This window comes from Phaethon aethereus, assembly GCF_964289735.1.
Source record: "Phaethon aethereus genome assembly, chromosome: 5".
NCBI lineage: Eukaryota > Metazoa > Chordata > Aves > Phaethontiformes > Phaethontidae > Phaethon > Phaethon aethereus.
Window position 1 is genome coordinate 62,468,992 of NC_138579.1, and position 16,257 is coordinate 62,485,248.

The 16,257-nt window shown below is 38.2% G+C and overlaps 1 protein-coding gene across 1 annotated transcript in view; it reads right to left on the reverse strand.

The window, feature by feature from the left end:
• SPON1 (spondin 1) overlaps positions 1-16,257 on the reverse strand; it is a gene marked incomplete at both ends in the record, with an annotated part of 197,790 nt that overhangs the window by 153,152 nt on the left and 28,381 nt on the right. The window contains one exon of the mRNA XM_082000657.1: positions 3,520-3,653. Within this exon, the coding sequence (XP_081856783.1) occupies positions 3,520-3,653 (134 nt within the window). The remainder of the gene's footprint in view (positions 1-3,519; positions 3,654-16,257) is intronic.

The window sequence follows — 16,257 nt, forward strand, 5'->3', positions numbered from 1 at the left end:
CACCAGCAGGTTCAATACAGAGTCTGGAAGGATTCAAACCTTTAGGCTGTTTCACTGTTATCATTTAGTAGGAGTGAAGAGAATGGATGAATTGTTCTCAACCAAGCAATTACAGTGCAACATCATATGGTAATCCATCTTATCTTTTTTTTTTTTTCTCCTTATTCCCCCCCGCCCAATTCTAAGTTTTCACACAGAAAGGGGTGTTTAAGAAAGTGAAGTAGTGAAGATAAGTTACATTCTAATATATGTTAATTCTCCCAAACTTTGTATTTTGTAGCCACTCAGAAAGGTAGTCTTACACACATATATGGTCATGCCAAAAGATTTAGCATCCTTTGCTGAACCTGAGAACTACAGATTACCATTTGTCTGTGTCATTCTATGCTTGTCACAACCAAATTGATCATATGAACTATGCCTACAAAGCATTGAGAAGACTACTAGCCAAATGTGGGCAATCAAGTGTTTCTATCAAAGATATCAGACTTCACAAACCACAAAAAACCCAATGTTCCCAAAACTTCAGTACTAGTCCTGGAAAAACCTCTTAGAAGCCTCTATACTTAATTATACCATTATAAATCTAAAAAACCCCAATACTTGTCACTAAATACATAACAAGTTTTTATGGATCAGCTATGTTTAACTTGTGGCTACTTTTAACTTTTCAATATATTGAAGTCAGTAGATCAGGACATAGTGAAAAAGAAGAAGTATATCCTTATGATTCAGAACAGGCTCCAAAATGTTGCCATACTGTTTTGGAAATTCTAAAAGATAATGATCAGTTAGTCTGCAAGGATTGAAACAAATATGTATTGATAATAAAAAACTGCTTGCACTCCATCACACACAGGAAAAAAAAAATAATACAGAGGACATTTGTTTCCTCTAAAGTTCAAGGTTTCAGAATTTTTCAGTACGTGTTTGGACTTAACTATTTAAAATAATAACTGTCTTTAGACTTTTGTTTTTATTACACCATTAAAGCTCTCACAAATGACAGAATAATTTTGAAAATTTCTATGCTATTCTATGGGAGCCAACCATAAAGAAGGTTTATAAAGAATGCTGACTAAACTTTAATTCAGATGCGGTCAAAGCTTTACATATAAAAGAAAAAACATACACGTTGTTAATGCTAAAACCACATCAGTGATTGCTATGTATGGTGCCATGGAGGACTGCACCGCGGTGCAAACAAATACCACATTATGATGTTAATTTCTGGCATCAGCAACTCCCAAGAATGGTGACTGTTTCATTCTTTCTTTGAAGTATCCTCAGTGGAGCAGTTACCTATTCTCTGAGGCCAACAAAGCAAGAGTTGGGAGCCAGCTTCTATTTTTCACATAACTTTTACTGGAAAGTACCTAACAACTTCCCTTACACTTTCACCAGCACATACAAACCTAAGATACCTGCCGCACTCTAAATAGGTAGTCATAAATTTTTCCTTTTTCCCCATGAACTTCAATTTCTAAGACGTTCTTTTAGCTGCTTAGATTATGGAAATGTGTGCCAGTCAGGTAGTCTAACTATATTGGCACTTCATTGTTTTGTTGGTGCTACTGAAGTACATCCAGCAGTCTGAGAAGGTTGTGCGCCGCTGGTTTAATCTGTACATTCTTTAAGGCAGTGACACTTTCATACCGTTATGCATATAACATCAGAATTGCAGTTCTGACTGTGTTACATTTTGGAGCCTCTCATGAGTACTTCACAATGCAAAAATCAGAGTGTGTTGAGTATGCAGCATGATTTGACCGAGCAGAGGAGGAGAGAGAGAAGAAACATTTATCGTGGTTCCTGCATTTGGTGGTACTTTACTACGTTCCTTTGCTGACAAGTTCCAGGCAGACCCCTGAACCAACTTCAGCCAAACATGTTTAAGTTTCAGTGAGAGAAATACAGGTCTTGGTTCATATATTTGTTTGGTAATGGCAATCCTACTTAGGGCAGTAGCAAAAAATAATCCATCACCCTCTGTTATTACATATCATTATTGGATTAAAGTTTAAATCTTGTCTCTTTAAAAGGATGCATAAAACATCATCACCTTATTATTACACTACTGAAGTAGTGCTTCAAGCAATATTTGTTATGCAACTAGAAAGGAGGCAGACCTGAGGGGCAAATGAAGAGCTTTACTGATAAACAGCTCAGCAACACTGAAAGAATCTTCTCTATTGCTGAGGGAACTCTCAAAAAATTCCATATATAAATTTAGCACACAAACTGTCTGGCCATCCAGCAAGCAGCAGGTTTCACAGTTTTACTGCAGTCCAATGTACACCCCTCTGTCCTGAGCTTAAGGAAAGACTGTAAACATATTCTTAAACTGCTTCACTGCACATTAGAACAGATGATCTTAAACAAAATTATTTTACTGATACCAAGGGGCAGCAGGTGGAAGCACACTGCCAAGATTCGAGACTGTTCCACAGCCAGTGTCAGGGTTGGGGCTAGATCACCCTCACAGATGTGGAAGAGGAGGGTGTTTATCTCTCTTGCCAATCACCAAAAGGCCAAGGGAGTGAAGCAGAGCGTGAGAGGAAAGCAACCATGGGCCAGTTTTGCAGGTGGCAATTTTGCAGCCTGTTCAGAAATCAGTTGCAATTTTAATAATGCATTTTCCTGAATTGGCCTGAACTATCTTCAGCATAACCTTTGTGCTAGCATCTCCCTAAAAGCCTAGAGGTGTTTTGCGTCTCTAAAGGCGTCCCCGGTACTGCAGAGCACATTTTAGCAATTACAAAGGCTTATCCCAGACACAGATTCAAAGCAAGCAAAGAAATCCCAGTTGTCCATGCATATTTGACTAAGCTGTCCTATGAAATACAACAAGCAAAATCTTAAGAGACAAGACAATGTTTCTCTGGCAGTTTCCTCTAATACTCTTCATAGTGTGAAGCTACTTAAGGTTTTTTTACAGACAGATGAGTGGCCCTAAAGCAAAGTGCACCTACATAATGTTACCTTTGCCTATTGCTCAAAAAGCATGAATACACATGCTTTAGAAAGAAATAGACTGTAGAAATAATAGGAAAACATCAGTAAAAGATCACCAGCTCTAAAATGAAAGCACTCACCTCTAAACAAATAGATCTGGTTTTACTGATAAAGGTCCATTTAGAAAATCCTGACTCTACAGAACGTGCCTATTATTCATCTGAACTATGATCATGGTTTTTATCCGAATCTCAATGAGATGGATGCAATTATGATATTAAAGATTCCGAATTTTTAGATTTTTTGGTGAAATAAATGGCTGAGAGCCTATTAAGTTCAATTAAGATTACCAATGGAATTGTTACTAAAGGCTTGGAGTAACTTTTGAACACTTGGGCTTTAGGTAGTTAACATTTAACTGTGCAAGTAGAACTATCCTTGGTCAAGTGTGTCAAGGGAGAAAAAAGCATCTAAGAATGCCAGTAGTTCTTAATCTAATAAATATTTATTATTTAATATTTATTATTAACTGATTTTTACTCTAATACACCTTAAAGTACTTACTTCAGAATTACACAACCTGTACCAGTAGGAGGAGCCGTCCAAAACACTTGAATGCGTGTCCTTCTTCTAGGTGTGCTCTCAGTAACAGCAACAGGACAATTACTCATGAACTGTGTTTCTTCTTCATCTATGATCTAAGGAAATATAAAGAGAAGGATGTGTAAAGATAAGGACATACATAGTCAATGTCTCTCCACCATGTTTTGTCAGTTCATGTTTTCCTTCAGGGGGATTATTTATAATACTCTGTGCTTAGCTCAGCACTACTTTGGTAAATTTATTTATAACATGCAGATCACTTACTGAAACAAAACAAAAAGCCTGCAAAATAAAGACAGAAGATTTCTAGGTGAACAGAAGTTAGTGCTTTCTAAACATGGCTGCAAATTAACTTTTTTGTAGATCCTGATTGATGTAGCTTCCTATAAATGATAATGAACTGAAAATAGTAAAAGATGCATAATTTCAATTTTATTTTTTTTTTTATGTATTATGGCAACTGGTTAGGACAGATGGAATGCACTAGAGAAGAAGGGGTTTCAGTTGGTTTATTTTTTGTTTGTTTTTTAAACCACCCTTTAGTTTAAACAGTATTATTCAGGTATCAAAAGATTCTCCAGGTCAAAAGAGGTAATATGTGAATCATAATCATCTCTAATTCAGAGACCATTATTTAGTCCAATCTGCACACATTTTTGCTTTTTTGATTGATTGATATTTAACAGAAAGGTTTAAGTGGTATAAGTCAACACAAAACCAGAACTGATTTGGAACTGGTGTTATTCTAAGGATTTTACTCAAAGGTGTCTCTGACAAAACAGCTTTCTCACTACATATGTACTTCATGGATTGTACTTTAAGCCTTCTGTTCATCAGATCTCAAAGAAAATTCATCAGAAGCTGCCAAGTTTTATTTGGAAACAGGCAATGCTGTGATATTGCAAGATTTCTCTTCAAAATTACTCAGTGGTCCACTTTCATTCAATGAAGCTGCAAGTCACACTACACTGGGTCAAGATTCAGGCAATTAATTACAAATCTTACCATTTTGAGAAAGAAGGTGTATTTATCAATTTATAACAAGACTCAACTCTGAAGGAGCTTTTCCAGAATTCTGGTTCAATAACACACACACTTTTACCAGATTATAATTAAAAAAAAAAAAAAACCTTCTGACAGTAAATATAAATTTAAACAAGTATTTTAACAAAAAATACTATTTTATATTTTGAAAAAGTGGCAACATCTATAGCTTGACAAGATCTGCTTTAGTGCGCAGGCATCCACATTGTCTCACCGAATGATACTGCTAGCGTTCCCAAACATTTCTAGCTGAGCCAACAAACATCTGGTTTTCCATAGCAGAAGGAAGGGGCACTGGCCCAGAGGAGCGCTGAGAAACTCTGTTTAGCTGGTCAATAGGGTAATGGTTAATGAGTTTTAAATCTAAAGCCATTAATATTCTTCAACTTTTTTAACACTTTCTACAATCTGTGTAACTAAACACAATGTGTACAGCTACTACTTTGCTAGATTTTAATTAACATGAAGCATTGGGAAGCATGAGATGTAGTGTAAGCTTAAGCTGGCGCTGCATCGTTTCTACTTTCACTTGATACAATTTAATGCACTTAACTTGAGCATCAAGAAATTCCTAATTACAATTCTGTTTTGGCCACCAACTGTATTTATTCTGTCTGCCTTAATTCTACAACAATAAAATAAAGAAATAAAACCATTTACTTATGTCTCAAAGGTTGTCTCAATTATTCAGGACCATATCAATTGACCTTTTATCCATATTTCATACTAATTCATTCTCAATCAAAACTCAATTTTGGTGGAAGCTTGGGTGATTTTATACCACCTTATACAAAATAAAATACTATTGTATGTTGTATAAAAGCAGGATAATTCCCATTGAGAGGGGTCTTAGGAGGTCATCTGAAAGTTCTTTTCTAGAAAAACAGAAATATTGTCATCTACTGTATAAGTTACACCTCCCTTGTCACACCATATCCTCTTGTCAGATGCAAACTGATGCTGTAGTATCATAACTCACATCCTTGGATAAAAGTTTTAAAAATATGTTCAAGTCACATCAAGAAAGATCAAGTAATTACAGGTAAGTATAAATACTTTACAACTGACCAGATAAAAGCTATTCAACAATGACCAATGAACTTTTCACATATGTTGGTTTTTCCAAATCTAGTTTAGCTCTTTTCTGACACACTTCAATGAATGTTCCTTGAGAAGCCCAACTGAAATGAACCTGTGTTCTCAAAGTATAGAGTTGCTATTTTCAGTTCACAAGAACTTAGCTGCTTCCATATCCCTAAGTATCATTCCTCCAGCAGTCATCATTGTAGACCTATATGCGATGTTTTTGCATATTAAGTAAATTCTTGTCTCCAGGTGAGTCAATCCTTTTTTCCCCCACCAATGGAATCACAAGGAACACCAAAACCAAATCTAACAACTAATACTTAAGAGTTGTAGGCAACTGTGTGCAGTTATTACAAGCCAAATTTCTAGCTACTGCAAAACCAGAAGCAGGAATATTTTTTTGAATTCTAGATAGTTATTAGGTTGGAGCACATCCATGCCTTGTTCCAATAGCAACAAATGAACACAGAAACGCAGATATATTTTACACTTCTCTAGTCTACCAAATTCCTGCAACCTAGCAAGTTATGAATTTTCTCAAGGAATACAGATGCCTATAATGAAATAATTTTAAAGTTCTGGTTGCATTTTAGAACATAGTCCCGGAAAAACAGGAAGTGGTTGAACCTCAAGGCTACATCATGATTTCCTGCATCACTAACCTTCAAAGCGAGAAGACTTATGCAATAAGCGTCCACTGGGAAAACCTGATCATATAAGAATAAAGTAATCCAAAAAGAGTTCTTTCAAAGAAAAATTAGACAGAAGCTTTCTTAATAAAGACACCTAATGTCAACAGAAAACGGTAAAGAACTCCTAAACTAGTTGGAAAAGCTCAAATGCCAGTTTATCTGAGAGCATTTAAAAAAAAAGTTATTTAAAAAATATTTTATGAAACTCAGAAGAATTATCCAGATTCTAGGACTTCAGATAAATATAAACCCATCTCAAATATATTTGTTGAAAAGATGGGTTTTTTTCCATATCCATGGACGTTTGATTCTTTATAAAAAGTTCTTAGGGGTGACAGAGAAAGGGTTCACTACTTAGACGACAGGATTCCAAATTACACAATATTTTAGGGTGGTGGATGATATTATTGTACTTGCACATAACGTGGGAGAACACAATAGTATACTGGCCAACTTTACATGGGGGGGGGGGAGTAATCTCTGAAAATAATACAATTCTGATTTTTCTTCTGGAATCAAGTCAGACCACATAGGCATGAAGGAAAGAATTGGCAGGAAAAAGGCATGCAGATTAAAATATAACATTTGCCAAATTATAGCTTCTAAACCCCAGGTTATCTGTAATGGGAAGACTTACATTTTCAGGAATAGGCCAGCAAATTAACTACACGTTTGAAAAAAAATCCTAAAAACTAAAATAAACACTTGCCTGAAGAATCTGAGATCCCAGAGGGGGGATCTCTATGTGACTAATTCTCTCCAATCCACAAATGCAATGACATTAAGTCTTAATGTTCTAATATGTTGGGGTTTTTTTTCCCCCCAATATGATTGTAATATTCTTGGACAAATTTATTACTTCAGGTAAAGTAGTGTAAATCCTGAACAAGGCTATTGGAGTTAACCTGGATTTGAATGAGTGTCACAGAAAGTAGAATTTGGCTGAACTTGAGTAAATCTACAAACACGGAAATAAGCATAATAAAAGGGAGAATTTACCAGCTCTAGGCTCAGTCTTGCATTCTTTGCATATTCCAAACATTGATGAGGTTAAGGATGAGTTTCAGGTGTTCCTAAAAAGCAGGACTGGATAGTTAGTTGTTAAACAGACGAATGAGTGGTTTTCTTCTCTTAGAATGGGAATATTTCATGTTGAGTGATACAACTTGCTACGTGTGTCTGATTGCTATAAACTATTAACCAAATAAACAATAATAGACAGTTGTCTTCTCTATTGTTAAATTTATATCAGTATTAAAAAAAAAAGTCAAAATGCTATACACCACAAAGAAAGGAATTAGTATCAAGTACGAAAGGAAATGAAGTTGCATAAATCCTCTACTGGCTTGTGTCCACTTCCTTAGTTTAAACCATTGGCTAGGATCTTCAGCACCATTTCTTGTTCTGTGGACACATCATCACTTTCCACCCACTGAAACAGCTGTGTTCTACTGGAACAACCAAGTTAAAAAACAAACAAACAAACAAACAAACAACCCACACAAAAAAAATCCAACATACAAAGTTCACAAGATAAGCGTTTTTGTGGGCAGTTTTCTCCTTGAAAGAGTTAACATGGAGTCTGACTTTCAGAATGTTCCAAACTATCTTCTCGAGGAAACTTTCCCATTGTAAAAAGAACGCTGGGTCTACGTAAATGATAATATTTGGCCTTTAGCAATTAGTCTAGAACAAAGCTTATTATACGAAAGGGAAAAATCATGATGTAAAAAGTCAGTTTAAAAAAACCTGCCTCAAAAGGTATGCTTCACATAACCAATTTCTTTAACTAAAGGACACAGTATTTCCTTCAGAGTCTGTGCTTAGAGTCAGAAGATTCGGAAATGGGACTTTTTATGAAGCGTCAGTAATCTACCTTGATGCAGACTATGACTGAAAGCTGGATAACACCACCGAGCACTGCTGGGCTCTCAGTAAGATTTGCCATCTTTAGCACTGCACCAGAAGACTGGAGTTGTCTGATAACTAACCACACTTTGGAGCACTGCACTGGAGAAAAATGAGCAAATCTATTGAAGAAAGGCGTTGCTAAAATATACTCATAGATTATCACTATGTTCTGGTAACTTCTAGCACAGACTTTACATAGATATCCTACAATGTTGTAACTGGAAATGAAATTTAGTTCTGTAATTATTACCTGAGCACAGACTTTACCAAGTAAAGATGAAATGCATTAGATGACATGATGGTAAATTCTGTGAAAGCAATATCAGCACAAGTTATATGCCTCTCCACATACCTGCGTCCATATGTCCATCTACCTGCTCATTTTTCATCCTAGACACAAGGTAGTTGGAATCACAAAGAGGGGTGGAAAGGACCCTTCCAGTTATACAAAGAAGTCAAGACAGTCAGACCAAGTCTTCAACATATATTAGCAAAAGGAGAAGAAAAATAAAGGATTTATAAATCATCCTCCAAGAAATGAAAAAGAAAAAAACCAACACACATTAGTGTGTGAGATGTTCTAAGGAAAAGTAATTGCATTCTGTCCAACTGTCCTTCTCTTCTTTTAAACAAACAATTTGAATAGTGTGTTCATTGCAAAAAAGACTGTATTAGATGATCAAAAGGAAAAACAAGCTACTGAGAGAATCCTTTATGAGAATCTTATGTATTAAAGTGTCCCAACAATTTTTGCTATCAAGAATCTTATAGCCATACTGTACTGCATGTTGCTCCTCAATCTAAACAAAAACTTAAGAGCTGTATTACACCTATTGTAGGGCAGGCAGCAGGGTCTATTCTAAGGTGCAATTCAAACAAAAGGAGGAAGAAAGCAGTTCAATGTGATGAGAAGCTGAGGTGTGTTAAAGCACTACACTGTCAGCTTTTACACTAAACAGCCCTTCCTGCCTGACAGACTCTCTATGGAAAGCTTAACAAAACAGCAATTTCTTCTTTACTTGATTCAATATGTATGAAAAGAGATGTATATTGACAGAGATGGATAACAATAACTTGACAGCATTTAGTAAATGTTATATTGACTGGGAGTTTTTTGTGGTTTTTTGTTTGTTTTTTCTTTTTGAGTTTGAACCATTCTGTTAACTTAATCAATGTTGTAACATGTTGAATTATAGGGCATATGCTGAAGTCTTATGTTTGTAATTTGAAAAGTGACAATTAAGTAAAAGCTGTCCATGAAACTCAAGGGACGGAACTGAACACAGACTGCTGTGAATTGAGACAGTTTTCATCTAAGTAGTCACTAAAAGAGGACTTAAGGTCCCAAGTTTAATCTTTTTTTCCTATGAATTTTTCTCCTTGACTGTACCATTAACATTTCTATGAAAACAGTTGCATAAATTGATTAAAGTTACTTTAAGAGGCTATATTACTAGTATTTTTGACAGATAATTGACCTTTTCCCAGATAACATATTACCTTTATAATCTCTAACAGAGAAACTTTATTAGGCACAGAAAGCTGTCATTATTCTCATAGCTATAAATCTCATTGGGTTCCATCTGTAACTTTCTTTAAAAGGTAGTTATTTTGACTGAGACAAATCCTCTCATTTCATGTTCGAAAGACTGTGAATACTAAGTTCCAACAGGGAAAGGACAAAATCTTTTTAAATATTATCACCTCATGAAATCCCTTCAAAGATTCTAGTTTCTTAATGCAGCCAATACTATCCAACAATCCTCAGCAGAAATGGCAAATTATTTTGAAGACTGAACTTGCTTTTCTCACCTTGCCACATAAAGATTCAAAGTGCACCAGTTGACTCTTGCCCAAGAGAGTGCCCTAGCATAAGCATCAGAGCATACAAATTAGTCACAGCATTAGGGACATCAGCACAAGTAAGTGTGTAAAGGAACTTCTCATGATGTTTTGTAAGTCAAAAGCAATGAGTCACCCTGTGCCTTGCATGACAAATGGCTTAACTTTATTCTTCATGCTTTGTGTTCAGTCTACACAGCTCCTTTTACAACATTTGAAATTATGTATTAGGATTCTGGGTATGATGAAAAATTTTAGTTTCAAAGAAACAGGACTTTTGGCTCACCTTGATGTATAATTTAATCAAGTTAGACCTAAATCTAGAGTAAATTTACTCTATACTGAACAATTCAAACACAATAACTTGTGAGTTGGGGGTGTTTTATTATATTCAGGCTGACTGAACTTGCTTTTCAATGAAATCAGAGTTCATTTATGGTCTAAAACCAGTTTACATTTGGAAGCATGAAACAAGCAGCTAAAAAAAGGGTAAATTTTATGAACACTTAGTCAAATGAAGATGAAGAAATATTACTTTCAAAACTCTGTTCCAAGAGTTAGAAAGCAGAACTGTCCTATTGCAGCCCTAAGAGATAATAATAACCAGTGAGGATGATGGTGACACTGAGCAAGACTATGTTGTGGTGATCCTTTGCTGGTCCCCCAGGAACAGAGTAAGCATTAATCAGAGCAGTCCTCCAGCTGCAGTTCTCTTCACTTGAGCCAAGGCGAACCCAAAATAGCAGCTGTAGGGAATTAAATCTAATATTAAAAAAATTATAAAATGGAGCAAAACCACTCAGGCTTCTCACCTGCTTTCATTGATTTGTTGTTTCTCTTCTCATCGTAACTGGAAGATCAGAATGCAAACAGCTCATCCAAGATCACAAAACTAACATACTCATTTCAGATAAGACTATAACCACGATAAACATCAACAAAGATACACGCAGGGCTGGTTGTGTAATACTTTTGCAGAGAGATTATTTATACTCAATGTTATTGTTGTCAAACTATTTCAGTATGAACATTATTTATTTGGCAAAACACCCCAACTATTTCAATCTGATAATAAAAATTTCAGAGGGAAAAAATAACTTTTGTCTCAAGTGCTTTCAGCCTGGGAGAAATGTTGGTTGCTGAAGGGGGTGTTGTATAAAAATCAACCTCACCATCAAAGATTTTGGACAGCAATCACTTGAAAGCAGTATAAACTTAAGGATTTTGCATATTTCCTGTGCAGTCACTACAGCTAGGACCCTTCATTTAAGCTTATAACAACAGACACATTTCTTTGGAAAGAGAAAAAAATATTACCATAAATACATTTACTGCCATTCTATCTAATTATATAAAATGCTATTAGCTACCTCATATTTAGGAGCCCATTTTAATCTGATTTTCTAGATAAATAAAAGGCATTGGAAGGTTGTGCAAAGAAAGAAATGTTTTCACAGCCTCATAAAAGAAAATCATATAAAAAAAGGCAGTGTGGAGACACTTCCACTTGACTGGAAGTGAGATGTGACTGGTATTACTGAGCCTTTCTCAAATCATTTCAGTCTGTTTCTCAATTGTGAAGTGGGAATATAGACACTGCACTCCTTTTTCAAAACAATATATTACATAGTCTATAAAAACGTAGTTCTTATTATCCTTAACAGCTTGTTATACCTCAAATTGGCCTCAGACTTTGGAAACAGGAGTTCTTTGGAAAGAGATTAAATATGAGATGCCAGATTTTCAGCCTGCCCTGTGATGTGCCAATAGCTCAAATTAGACTCAAAAGTGGCATAGAGATTCAGCTAGGAATTCAAGTCAGGGAAATCCAGGGAAGACATAAGTTGTGGTGGCTCCCTGTGTACCACCCCTTTGTCTCACTTTTGTAAAAAGAACAGCCAAATTCTGTCAAAGTTCTCCCAGCTTGGTGCATTGATGCCCACAGAACACAGGAAGCAGAATAAAAACAAATCTGGCAGAGCTCCAGTTTGACAGTTTCATCCTCTACACATGAGAATGCTTTTCTAGCATATCAAGAGACAGTAGCAAAACCGATTTAAAATGGAAATTTTAATATTGCTAAAAAATGAAAACTTTGCTCTGCAAAAAATGTTTATATTTTCATTTTTCTGCACACTGGGATTAGAAGCCAAACCTTATTTATCTATCTTGCAAAAACAGAGACATTCTAAGAGAGCATGCTACGGGACGAGCATTGAAGACTCTGCTTCTGATATGGAAGATGAAGATGCATATAACCATTCTGAATCAAGCAGTTCACTGCCAGTGTGAGCTTTTTCAAAATGAGTAACCTTCAGACAGTCTCTTTTCTGATCCATTCTACCTCATGTATATATACTCACTAAATCAAGGGGAAAAACTGGCTTGACAGTCAAGTAACGAAAACACTGATGTGTCTTCAAATCTCTGCTCCATTTCTTTTGATGAATTTCCCTCCAAGTTGCAAAGCCAGTCTCTTCCTTGCTGTCCTAGTGAAGTGTTTTACTAGTTTTACAAAGCAGAGGAATCCAAGAGGAAGAGACTGTGAGAAATCGATCCTGAAGTTGACTGCATGGAGGAGCACTCTTGAGGGCTGCAAAACTCCCTGGCGCAATCCTTATTCTAATGAATCAGACACTTGAACCTTCTCTCCATCCAGATTGAAAGGCTTTTGTCACTTGTGATGGACCTCTTCTTCTGACTGGAAATCCTGTCTGGTTGAAAAGTTTTTCCAACAATACTGAAAACTGATATATTCTGTTAAAAGGCTCAATATACTGGTGTTTCTTTCATGAGACAGAGACCAAAACATTTCCACAAAAGGTGGAGAATCCCTTCTAGCATTGGTTTGCTAGTCTAGGACTGAGGTCCACATCAGTTCTAAGAGTGCTAACTTAGAAGTTTTAAAAATATTCAATTAAAAACAAATAACATAATTCCTCTGCATTTATGTGTGGCGCGCTCAAACAAATGTCCTTGTTTGAAAAGGAACAAAACAGACCTTCAAGCTTCCTCCACAGACTTGGCCTTGTGTGTTGTCTTGATCTTGGGCTCATCGATAGTCTCTTATAGCATGCTCTATCAAGAGTTTATGTTTAAGCCAGCATGATCACTTTGGCCATGTTACTAAGGTTGTATATATACACACATACACGGTGCTGCATCTAAGCAGCACCAAAAAATTCATAAAAACCTTTTAGAGATTAAAAGATTAATCCCTGGTCAACACAGCAGGACACTCATGCATCCAGAGGCACATGCACATAAACCAAACTCTAACAATACATAAAAAAATTAAGTTTTTCCCATTTTTTCCAAATCCATATGGTAAAGAATTCATTCACATGCTTTCTGTCTCAGCAAAAACCAGAGATTCATAAATATGCACCTAAAACAAGTTCCAGGTCTTATGTTAAACTCAGGAACTGCCATTTTTATTTCAGAAACAACATCCCAGGTAAGAACACAGTTGCAAGACCAGTCAATCAAAGGAAAAGGAATGTTAAATTTAGGGAGACACACAGAACACCAGATAAGAAAGAAATTTTATACTGGCTGGTCAAACAACATAGCTCCTACTGAAGCTACCTTTCTACGTCTCAGGTTCTCCCTGCAGAGTGATAACAACAGCCTGCCTTCCTCCTCTCAAACTTTCTCTTGCAAAGAATCATTAAGGTTGAAAAAGACCTTCAAGATCATCAAGTCCAACCATCAACCCAACACCACCATGCCCCGTAAACCATGTCCTGAAGTGCCACGTCCACACATTTTTGGAACACTTCCAGTGAGGGTGACTCCACCACCTCCCTGGGCAGCCTGTTCCAATGCTTGACCACTCTCAGTAAAGAAATTTTTCCTAATACCCAATCTAAACCTCCCCTGGCGCAACATGAGGCCATTTCCTCTCATTCTATCACTAGTTACTGGGGAGAAGAGACCAACACCCACCTCACCACAACCCCCTTTCAGGTAGCTGTAGAGAGCGATAAGGTCTCCCCTCAGCCTCCTCTTCTCCAGACTGAACAACCCCAGATCCCTCAGCTTCTCCTCATAAGACTTGTTCTCCAGACCCCTCACCAGCTTTGTTACCCTTCTCTGGACGCACTCCAGCACCTCAACATCCTTCTTGTAGTGAGGGCCACAAAAATGAACACAGTGTTGAAGGTGGCGGCCTCACCAGCGCCAAGTACAGGAGCACAGTCATTTCCCTACTCCTGCTGGCCACACTATTGCTGATACAGGCCAGAATGCTGTTGGCCTTCTTGGCCACCTGGGCACACTGCTGGCTCATGTTCAGCCAGCTGTAAATCAGCACCCCCAGGTCCCTTTTCACCAGGCAGCTCCCCAGCCACTCCTCCCCAAGCCTGTAGCATTGCATGGGGTTGCTGTGACCGAAGTGCAGGACCCTGCACTTGGCCTTGTTGAACCCCATACAGTTGACCTCTGCCCATTGATCCAGCCTGTCCAGATCCCTCTGCAGAGCCTTCCTGTCCTTGAGCAGATCAGCACTCCCACCCAACTTGGTGTCATCTGCAAACTTACTGAGGGAGCACTCAATCCCTTTATCCAGATCATCGATGAAGATATTGAACAAGACTGGCCCCAGAACCGAGCCCTGGGGAACACCGCTTGTGACCGGCCACCAGCCGGATTTAAGTCCATTCACCACAACTCTCTGGGCTCGGCCATCCAGCCAGTTCTTTACCCAGTGAAGAGTACACCTGTCTAAGCCACGAGCCGCCAGTTTCTCCAGGAGAATGCTGTGGGAGACGTTGTGAAAGGCCTTACTAAAGTCCAGGCAGACAACATCCACAGCCTTTCCCTCATCCACCAGGTAGGTCACCTGGTCATAGAAGAAAATCAGGTTGGTCCAGCAGGACCTGCCTTTCATGAACCCATGTTGGCTGGGCCTGATCCCTTGGTTGTCCTGCACATGCCCTGTGAGCGCCCTAAAGATGAACTGCTCCATAATCTTCCCCAGTACAGAGTTCAGGCTGACAGACCTGTGTAGTTCCCCAGATCGTCCTTCCGGCCCTTCTTGTAGATGGGTGTCACACTGGCAAACCTCCAGTTGTCTGGGACCTCCCCTGTTAACCAGGACTGCTGATTAGTGATGGAGAGGGGTTGGGCAAGCTCCTCTGCCAGCTCCCTCAGTAGTCTCGGGTGGATCCCATCAGGCCTCATAGACTTCTGAGTCTCCAGGTGGGATAGCAGGTCCTTAACTGCTTCCTGCTGGTTTATGGGGAGTTTATGCTGCTCTCCAGCCCTGTCTTCCAGCTCAGGGGGCTGAATACACCGAGGATAACTGGTCTGGCTATTAATACCTTCTTTGCCTCAGTCTTTAAGCACCTCAGCCTTTTCCTCATCCTTGGTGACAACGTCCCATGTGTCATGTTCTCCCCCCCACCCTGGCATCCAATAAAGGAGGGAGGTTCTCCTTGGCTCTCTTTTTGTTGTTGATGTATTTGTAAAAACATTTTCTCTTATCCCTTAAAACTGTGGCCAGATTGTAGCTGGGCTTTTGCTTTTCTAATTTCCTGTCTGCATGACCTAACGACATCCTTGTACTCTTCTTGAGTTGCTTGTCCCTTCTTCCAAAGATGATAAACTCTCCTCTTTTCCCCAAGTCCCAACAAAAGGTCCCTGTTCAGCCAGGCCGGTCGTCTTCCGGCACATGGGGACTGCCTGCTCCTGTGCCTTTAAGATTTCCTTCTTGAAGAATCTCCAGCCTTCCTGGACCCTTTTGCCTTTTCAGGACTGTCTCCCAAGGGACTCTCTCAACCAGTGTCCTGAACAGGCCGAAGTCTGCCTTCCGAAAGTCCATAGTAGTGGTTTTGCTGACCCCCTCCTTACTTCACCAAGAATTAAGAATTCTATCCTTTCGTGGTCACTAAGCCCAAGACTGCCTCTGACCACCACATTCTTGTATTTGTCAGAGTGTTGTCAGCCAAAGGAATGTTTTCTAACTACGACTTTGTGAAGTACAAAGTGCAAGATGGGCTTAAACATAGATGGGGCTTCCTTATTAACATAATCAATAATAGTATCATTATAGAGGTGACACTTTTCTACAATGCAATATAACATTTGATAGTGAAATACAAATGAAACGCCTCTTCTGCTA